This window comes from Eufriesea mexicana, unplaced genomic scaffold (genome assembly GCF_001483705.2).
Source record: "Eufriesea mexicana isolate 0111107269 unplaced genomic scaffold, ASM148370v2 scaffold2948, whole genome shotgun sequence".
NCBI lineage: Eukaryota > Metazoa > Arthropoda > Insecta > Hymenoptera > Apidae > Eufriesea > Eufriesea mexicana.
In genome coordinates, this window is record NW_016910988.1 from 195,396 (window position 1) to 205,881 (window position 10,486).

Here is a 10,486-nt window from a genome sequence, read left to right on the forward strand (position 1 = left end):
AAGGGACGTTAGGCCCGATCCGTTTACGCAACGCTGTTACGTACGATATAATTTCATATTAATGCCCGGCATTTGTGCTACTAGAACAGAGGCGTTCACTTTCCTTCTTTTATCCTCTTTTTTCCTGACTTTCTTCAATGTTGCATCATCGACATTGGCGGCCTGGCGAGTTGCTTTCGTTTCGTTGCCGGAGCTACTCTTGAGTTTGTTTACCTAATCAAATAATTAATGCTATCCTTTCATCTTATGACATTTTTATTGGTATTATTATTATTATTATTATTATTATTTATTGTTGCATGGTCGATAACGAGATTTGACGAGTTACTTTCGTTTCGTTGATGGAGCTAATGTTAAGTTTGTAGATCTAATTAAATAATTAATGATATCCTTTCATCTTACGACACATTTATTATTATTATTATTTATTGTGGCATGGTGGATAATGAGATTTGGCGAGTTGCTTTCGCTTCGTTGGTAGAGCTACTGTAGTATTTGTACATCTAATTAAATAATTAATGATTTCATTTCACCTTATGACATTTTTATTATTATTATTATTACTGTTATTATTGTTGTCATTGTTGTGGTCGTTGTCGTTATTGTCGTTGTTGTTATTGTCGGCGTCGTTATTGCTATTGCTATTGATATGGATATGGATATGGCTATTGCCTTGTTTTGATTTGTTTTGCCTTTCTCTGTTTTCTTTTGTTTTATTTTGTTTTTCAGTCGCTGTCACTGTTGCTGTTGTTATTGTTGCGTGGTCGATAATGAGATTTGGCGAGTTACTTTCGTTTCGTTGGTGGAGCTATTGTTCACTTTGTAGATCTAATTAAATAATTAATAATATTCTTTTACCTTGTGATGTTTTTGTTAATTTTCTTTATCGTTAGGTGGTTAATAATGAGGTACTTTAGAATTCGTAGGTTTCATAAAATAAATTTCGTAACTATATTTGTTATCAAAATAAGATTATGCGAAGAAAGCTGTTGGTTTCACAGTGATGAGTATATGTGTGTATATAGTGAGTACATGTAATGACTTCCTCTGATCTCTGGCTACCAAGTTTGACACAACACTGCCTTCTCGAGAGGATCGTCCAGCGCTTTCTCTAATTTTTTCCTTGAAACTGCCATCATGCCTCTGGTCGTCGAAGATATTCCATATCCATTGTATGGATTAGTTGTTATTTCTGAATTCTGAGATATCAGTTCTGAGCTTTTAGTCGTAAGTTTTGAGTTCTAAATTATGAGATCTGAGTTCTGAATACCGAGTTCTGAGTTTTAAGTTTTAGGTTCCGAATTTTAAACTCTGAGATCTGAGTTCTGACTTCTGACTTCTGTGTTCTGAGTTCTGAGTTCTGAATTCTGTGTCCTGGGTTCTGGGTTCTGAATTCTGAGTTCTGAGTTCCGATATTGGATTTTTTGTTAATGACAGTGATATTATTTTTGGAATAGAAGAGAAATAATTAATTATTTTAGAAAGGAGTTGTTAAATTTGAATTTATTACAGGGTTTGCTGTGAGAAGGTATTGCAGAGATTTGAATATACAAACCATGTATGTTATTGGGGATTTTGAATATTGAGATTTTAGTGAAAATGTTGAAGCACTTTTGAAAAGTAAATAATTAACCTTGCATTAGTAAAAATTGTCAATAAAAATTATAAATATGACATAATTTAAATAAAATATATATTGAGAAGAGAAGAAAGTAGTTTTTACTATATACTATAATATCGCTTTTCATAAATAATTTTCTAATTATTTCTTATTTCACAGATTTTGTAGAATATAAATATCACGTGATATAGATAGCTAACATTCTACCAAAACTATTTAATATTAATTTTCGATATTTGAGAATTGATATTTCTTTTTTAATAGAAATTAAAATATTGTTTTTCGCAAAAATTTTAGTTATATTTTTCCGATTTAAACAATATTGGTCTTTTGATGAATGTAAATACGTACTTACAAAGCCTAGTCGGTTGGTTGTGAATGAGGTTCTTCCGTTCACCGTAAGGGAACGGCACTTTGCTGCCAGAGAATGGCACATTGCACCGCGCCTGATCATGGATTGCCAACTCTACTGCGGTGCATATATGCAAACATAGAAAGGGTACTTGTCGAAAACAAACCAATTTTGAAAGAAAATACAAATAAAATAAAATTTCTATACGAAACCAATTAAAATTACCACTTTTAATAACACTAGTGAGAGCTTACAACCACTATATAATAAATACAAGACAATACAAGAGAACAAACTAGAAAATAAAAAATATATAATAATAATAAATTAGAATATAAAAAGTACTACATAATATTTCAATTCGAACGAGAACCATTATAAACATAAATTTTACGAAAATCACTAATCGCAGAAATAAAACACATCTCACCAATCCTTTCAACTCACTTTACAATTCTAATATCAGTATTATCAATTCATACCCTATCATTACATCCAAATAAAAAATAATCTTCCTCCCTTCCTTCCTCCCTTCCATCCACCTCAGTTTTCCCAGAACTTCCCTGTACCTCACCCAAATTTCATACCCAAAGCAACCCAACGAACCTAACTCAACCAACATTTCTTTCCCACCAGTTCGTCAATGAGCACGTTAAATCCATCTGATCTCGAAATGCGAAGATAACGAGATAAGAGGCCGATAAAGGGTCGCGTTGCATATTCATGCAATTACTTTAATTGACCCGTCTCGCCGCTTCATCGAGGGCTACCCATGAGCAGCAGTAGGTGTCGTGACTCTCGATGCTTAATCCTGCTGCGTCTTCCGTTAATTCACAAATCTCGATCATCGACCTATTCCAGCGTTCCATGCGCAAATCCCGGTTACCAGCCCCGGCAACCATCTAACAGCGTTACTCGTGATATACGAAATTGAAACGTCACATAAAGCAGGACGCGGTGGACGTGCATCGAAAGAGCAATTATCATGGCCGCCGGCATTTCGGCACACAATGTATACTCAGCGGTGTATATTTCATCGACGGAACGCGAACTCGCCGGCCGGCGGATGCCATTCGCATGAAAAAGTTAGGGGTTCGAGTGGTATGCGGTCCGGAGACACGTTTTGGCAATGGACGTCGTACCGGTGGAGAAAAATGGAGAAAAAGCCTGGCTGCTCGAAGTGTTTTACGACTTTCTTCGACGTAGATCGCCGTGTCCCTTTCATAGTAAAGACCTGTTTGTTTGGCATTCCGATCGTTTGATCCTGCTATTAATTGCGTGTTATGGGGCTGAAGCGGAGGGTATTTAAGGCAGAAACTGGCGAGCGAATCGCGACTCCTTTAAGTGGCTTAAAAGCTTCTGATTGATGACAGCAGTTTAGTTGCCGGCTATTCGGGGGTTAATAGTGTTTTAAATAAGCGTTTTATTAGCAGAGAATTTAAATGGCGAAATGAGCGTTGGATTCTTTGAACGAGGTTGTTAAACATGTTACACTGTCGTCCAAAAGTTTCCGATATTCGTGCTTTTGATATTCGTGGTTTATGGCAAATATAAAAATCAAATAGGAAATAACGTGATTGGATGGTTGAAAGATTTTATCCACCATCGAGTGTGGATTTTATATCTCTCAGCAGTGATATTTCGTTGTTCCCTGGTTTCATTCGGAATTATTTTCACGATAAGGTGGTACGGGAAAAAAGGAGGCGATTCTACGTCAAAAAGCGAGTCGAAAATGAAGAATAAAATTTTTCCATTCGAGACTTCGTTTTTGAGAAAATCGAGGTCGAATTTCTAATCGTAGGCGCTCCGTCGGTAGCCATATTGCGTGTGTGCACCAGGAAGTTGAGGATCGATTATTTTGGTACTGAAGCCTCGAACGAAAAAATGTTATTCCTTCTCTTTTGCTCATTTTTACTCGCTGAATCGTTTCCTACCTTTATTTACACGATCGTATTAAAATTACCACTACACCAAAACGTTTTATCCCCGATACCAGTTTCTATAGCCTCACTAGGTACATATATCCTGACAAATCCTCCGTAACTGTCACTAAAAATGCATATACAACGCTAAAGTGAAAAGGAACCGACGAGAAACTATGTTCCAAAGGTATCCAAGCCTCATCATTCACGGAATGGATTTCAGCCGAGCATCCTTGAACCCCACACGCGAAATTCGCGGTCTTAAGAACGTCGCCGTTAATTCCGGCGTCGGACACGCGCAGCCTCAAATCAGCCTAACATCACAATCGCGGCAAATTGCATGGCTCCTCTCGGTGCATCGCGAATCAAGCGCCATTCGTCGTGGCCGTATCGAAACAATCTGCGCTTTCGGATTCACCGTATCGTCGGCATTACTTACGGCACACCGGGCGTAAATAACGAGAATTTCATCCTGATTGCGCGTTATCTCGGGCCCCGATGATAATGCTAACCGGGGCTACAATTATCCCGGTGGTTAACTCCCCTGAGTCAAGGATGAATCATGGCATTGCTCGGCCCGGAGCAACCGGTCCAACCGCGTTCGAATTATTTTGCCCCGTATATCATAATCGGGAGCCAATTATTGGCCGAACGGTGGCGTACTCGGAGCAATCGGAGCGTGCACCTGCGATTCCACGCGATGCGGCTCGCGTCGCCGATGCGCGCGCATCCCCTCGGAATAAATCAGAGGGCGCTGGCGGCGCGAGTACAGGCACGGAACATGGTATTTGGAGATGGTGGTTTGGTAGTCAAGGAAGATGCGAACCGGAATGGGGTTTTTTTAAGAGGGAAGATTGGATATAATTCTCTTTATTAGACGGTGTTAATAGGCAGATATTAATATGCAAATGTATACTTTATTATATGAAAAGGGAAGGTATTAAAATAATTATTTTGTCGCTGTAGTATTCATGATAATTGGAGATGGTGGTTTTGGTATTCGACAAAGTTGGGAATCGGATTGAGAATTTTTTTAAGGGGGAAGATTGGGTGTAATTCTCTTTATTAGACGGTGTTAATAGGCAGATATTAATATGCAAACGTGTATTTTATTATATAAAATGGGAAGGTATTAAAATAATTATTTTGTCGCGGTGGTATTCATGATATTTGGAAATGGTGGTTTGGTAGTCGAGGAAGATCAATGCAAACGTGTACTTTATTATATGAAATGGGAAGGTATTAAAATAATTATTTTGTTGTGGTGATATTCATAATATTTAGAGATGGTGATTTTGGTAGTCGACAAAGATGTGAATCGGAATGGGAATTTTTTAAAGAGAGAAGATTGACTGTATTTGTCCTTATTGGTCAGTGTTAATAGGCAGGTATTAATATTTAAACTTGTACTTTATTATATGAAATGGGAAGGTATTGAAATAATTATTTTGTTGTGGTGCTATTCATGATATTTGGGGATGGTGGTTTGTAGTGGACAAAGATGTGAATCGGAATGGGAATTTTTATTCCTTTGTATTGTATGAAGTGTACCCTATAGCCCTATGGGTTACTCCAATTGTACATCTTTTTGTATAATTATTTCTAAGGAAGAATATTTTATAAATTTTTCTTTGTTCTTTACCTTCTGAGATATATATATTAAAAATAAAAATAGGCTTTAGGCAAATTATTCAAATTTCCTATTTTTAAGTTTAGTATCTATGTATATCTTGAAAGATAAAAAATACACAGAAGTTTGAAAATTATTACATTCGTAATAACTTCTGTAATAAATCAATATAAAATGCGAAGGTTTGTTAAATAATATTTTGTGCTTCATTGAAAGTAAATCCATTATCGTTTCTCATATATATATTTTTATTATGGTTTTTTCAATTTATGACCACATAAACCAATATTTATACGACATTTTCGTCTCATTTTTATATATTCATGGTTTCTTAATTTACGACCCCATAAATATATTTTTATATGACATTTTTCTGTCTCTTTTAATTGACAAGCTTTATAGAAACTGAGACACTCTGTATTCCCTAAGTTGTTTATTACATTTCAATTTCGGTACCTAAATAATACAAAACTTTTACGACGCGATAAATGAATATTCTTTTTCTCTCTTACACGAATTTTAATTCGACTTCGCATTTCGTCTCGATATAGTGCATCGATAAATCTAAAATTCAGTTTACTCTCTCTCTCTTTCTAAAAAAAAATCGAGCAATTAATCCCCAATGCTAATTTAAATCACGATAAAATTAACGACGCACGACGAATCATCGATCATTTTCTATCTGTCGTTAATCCAACTACGCCTATGCCATGAAACCATCATCCATCAGTATGCTATTCAACAACAACAGTATCCTTGATACGTTCTGCGAATTTATTCATACCGTGGAAAAATCGCGAGGAGCAGGAAGAATGATTATAAAATAAAGGAAACGATCCTAATTTCGTTCGACTATGGATCGGAAAATGATTTTTACGATTAATAATCGATCACTCGAACTCCTTGTCTCTTGACATCGTCGATTCCCCACGAAATCGAGCAAAACGCTCGAAATTTGATTTTAATATTACGACGTGACTGTTATATTTATTTATTATCATCATACAAACCGTTGCAACGGTGTATTATTATTATCTCTGTGTAGGTTTTCCATGTTACAAAGCAAATTATTGTGCTTTTTTTCCCTGCTGGAACCACGAGTCGGTCGTAAAGCACATTACATGGCGGGAGTGGAACTGCAATTTTGGGACATTCGACGATAATTTGCACGCGTTTATAAATTTCACGAACGACACTGTTATCGTTGCTATTGAGTCAGGACGCGGTGAGCCGCTTTTAGAGCTCAGGTATATTACGAGGACAAAGGAAAGGCGAGTGGAATTTATACGAAGTAGAGGAAGCACGTTGCAGCGATCGAAATTTTAATTAAATGACAGATCCGCCTTCGTGGTCGTTAAACGTTCTTTATAATGCACACCAACCGTGTCACCGTCTTTATTAAATTTCAGCCTGCTGGAAGAAAGATGAGCCATTAAGGCTCTGAAATTATATCGCGGTAAAAATATCGTGGAAATTTATGTTGACGAAAGTTAATGTATATTCCTCCTTTCTTGAGGGTGCACCCGGTATAAATCGACCCAAAATCCAGCTTATAACGTGTTCTTATATGATTTTTTGGGGAAGAAGGACGAATTATGATTCAGTTTAGTTGATATCTTAGGTAGTATAATTATTTTAATAGTGATATTTGGATAATAAAATATTTATGTTAAATATCTATACTAAATAATATCGTGTTAAGTGTTAAATATTTGAATATTAAAATATTAAAATGCTTAGAGAAATATTTTTAGGAAAAATTAATCTGAAAATAGTTAACTTTTTATCATAAATTATCAAGCATAATTTATTACAACTCACTTAATTTTTAATTACAAAAAGTTACATATTATTTTGGTATTTATATTTAAACTTATTTATGTATTTTGGGGGGACGAGAGGGGACGAATTATGATTTAATTTAGTTGATATCTTAGGTAATATAATTATTTTAATAGTGATATTTGGATAATAAAATATTTATGGTAAATAATAGTTATTGCACTGAATGATAATTATATTAAATATCAATACTAAATAATATCGTGTTAAGTATTAAATATTTGAATATTAAAATATTAAAATGCTTAGAGAAATATTTTTAGGAAAAATTAATCTGAAAATAGTTAACTCTTTATCATAAATTATCAAGCATAACTTATTACAACTCACTTAATTGTTAATTACAAAAAATTACATATTATTTTGGTATTTATATTTAAACTAATTTATGTATTTTGGGAGAGCGAGGAAGGGACGAATTATGATTTAGTTTAGTTGATATCTTAGGTAGTATAATTATTTTAATAGTGATATTTGGATAATAAAATATTTATGTTAAATATCGATACTAAATAATATCGTGTTAAGTGTTAAATATTTGAATATTAAAATATTAAAATGCTTAGAGAAATATTTTTAGGAAAAATTAATCTGAAAATAGTTAACTTTTTATCATAAATTATCAAGCATAATTTATTACAACTCACTTAATTTTTAATTACAAAAAGTTACATATTATTTTGGTATTTATATTTAAACTTATTTATGTATTTTGGGGGGACGAGAGGGGACGAATTATGATTTAATTTAGTTGATATCTTAGGTAATATAATTATTTTAATAGTGATATTTGGATAATAAAATATTTATGGTAAATAATAGTTATTGCACTGAATGATAATTATATTAAATATCAATACTAAATAATATCGTGTTAAGTATTAAATATTTGAATATTAAAATATTAAAATGCTTAGAGAAATATTTTTAGGAAAAATTAATCTGAAAATAGTTAACTCTTTATCATAAATTAGCAAGCATAATTTATTACAGCTCACTTAATTGCTGATTACAAAAAGTTACATATTATTTTGGTATTTATATTTAAACTAATTTATGTATATGAGAATAAAATACTTATTAAAATTTCAAATTTAAGGTGAGAGTGTAATTCGAAATGCAAATAAGGGACACTTTAATAAAGTACGAGTAAAGCATAATAAAGTGCCATAATATAATACACTCTTTATATATAAATGTACATGAACGAAAGAAATTTCTGTATCTCTGATACATTACATACAGGTCATACTTAAAAAATTGCCAATTATCCAAACATCATCGTTCCAAATAAATTAGCCTAATCAATCTATGCACCTAACATACCTCTTCAAAAAAGACAAATCATTGTACATTATTCACATATAATTCACACTTAAGAAAATTAAAATTAAACAATATGTACCATGAATGCCACATTTCATTAAATTTAATTAATTTAAATTACTCCAAAAATGATTAATAAACTTACTCAGGTAATTAAATTATTCGCCTAATTCATATCACCTTTATGAAATAGAAAATTCTACACAAATACGTGAGTCACGTTTAAAGAATTCCAATTTTCCATGTAATAATTAATTAAATTCCAGCAACCAGTCCAGATACTAAACTCAACCGCACTCTGGGGAATATAAGCAAACGAGAAAAGGTAAAAGACAACAGTGAGAAATTGTAACAGTGTTTACAGTAACAGATCCGAATATACGGACAAATTAAAATACACTATGGAACACGGAGATCGTAATAAAAGATAATTCCGTGTCTTCCAGGACGAAAACGTCCACTTAGATTGCATTAAGCATGCACGAGCGGCGCGTTCGCCGATCTAAACACCAAGTAGCCTCAAATACCTGCGGCACATGGACGTTAAAAAGTCAAGAGTCGCATATTTTCCCGCGGTACTCGCATGCAAATGGAAATTTCTGCATGGCGTCCAATTAAAACGTCCCAGCCAGCCGGTAATAGGACGCGCGATAGCAGTGCCACCGGGCCTGTAATTTTCCGTGTCGGCTGGTATCCGAGAGAAAATTGACAGGGTTTTTAAAGTGCAATGAAGTGTACGGATTACGATTATTGTTAGGAAACGACAGCCACGCCCAAGGTTGGAAAAATTCGCGGGCTTCGGTGTTCTCTTTTGGTGTTTGTCCGACAAGCTGTGGGATTAAGGTTGCTCGTAAGGAGAATTAATTAGATGTTGCTCATTATGTTAGCCGTGACGTTGGTTATCTTGTTAATTATGGGATGTGTGTTAAAATGCAATAGACGAGGCCGTTGCGACTTTTTCTTTTAAATGCCCGACTTTCGGTTTCATTCCGGTAACATGGGTTTACTGTGTTTAACGACTGGTAGTTTATTTGGGGATACTCGAGTGAGTGGAATGTTTGTACTCTTGGAAGCAACTTCGCTCTGGGGGTAATGTGGAATTTATTAAGTTTCATATGTGCGACTACAAAATACTGATTTGTTAAAATTATTTCATTGTGGTTTAAAATAATAGGAAATTTATTAAGTTTCCTATATATATATAAATAAAATTATTATGTAAATATATATTAAAATTGTTATATATATGTGTGATTGTGTGTATAAGTCAAATTATACCTATAAAGAACTAGCAAACCTTTATTTTATAATTATATATACAGTTATGTAACAAATAAAGTTTTCATAGAATTTTTCTCTTTTTCTACAAAATTAAGATTTGTTAAAATTATTTCATTGTGATTTAAAATAATGGGAAATTTATTAAGTTTCCTATAAATATATATTAAAATTGTTATATATATGTGTCTGTGTATAAATAAAATTATACCTATAAAAAACTAACAACCCATTATTTTATAATTATATATACAGTTATATATAAAATAATGGTTTCACAGAATTTTTCTCTTTTTCTTCAAAATACAGATTTGCTAAAATTATTTCATTGTGGTTTAAAATAATGGGAATATTTAATTTATTTTATTAGATATAAGTAAAGTTATATCTATAAAAAACTAACAACCCATTATTTTATAATTATATATACAGTTATATATAAAATAAAATTTTCATAGAATTTTTCTATTTTCCTACAAAATTAAGATTTGTTAAAATTGATTGAGTTTTCTATG

The 10,486-nt window shown here is 33.1% G+C and overlaps 1 protein-coding gene across 1 annotated transcript in view; it reads right to left on the reverse strand.

Moving 5' to 3' along the window:
- Positions 1-529: 529 nt before the first annotated feature.
- Positions 530-10,486, reverse strand: part of LOC108550676 (methyltransferase-like protein 16 homolog) — a 197,826-nt gene continuing 187,869 nt past the window's right edge. The window contains exons 2-4 of the mRNA XM_017904481.1: positions 1,271-1,402; positions 1,063-1,199; positions 530-641 (exon numbers count right to left, since the gene is read on the reverse strand). Coding sequence (XP_017759970.1) covers positions 530-641; positions 1,063-1,199; positions 1,271-1,402 — 381 coding nt within the window. The remainder of the gene's footprint in view (positions 642-1,062; positions 1,200-1,270; positions 1,403-10,486) is intronic.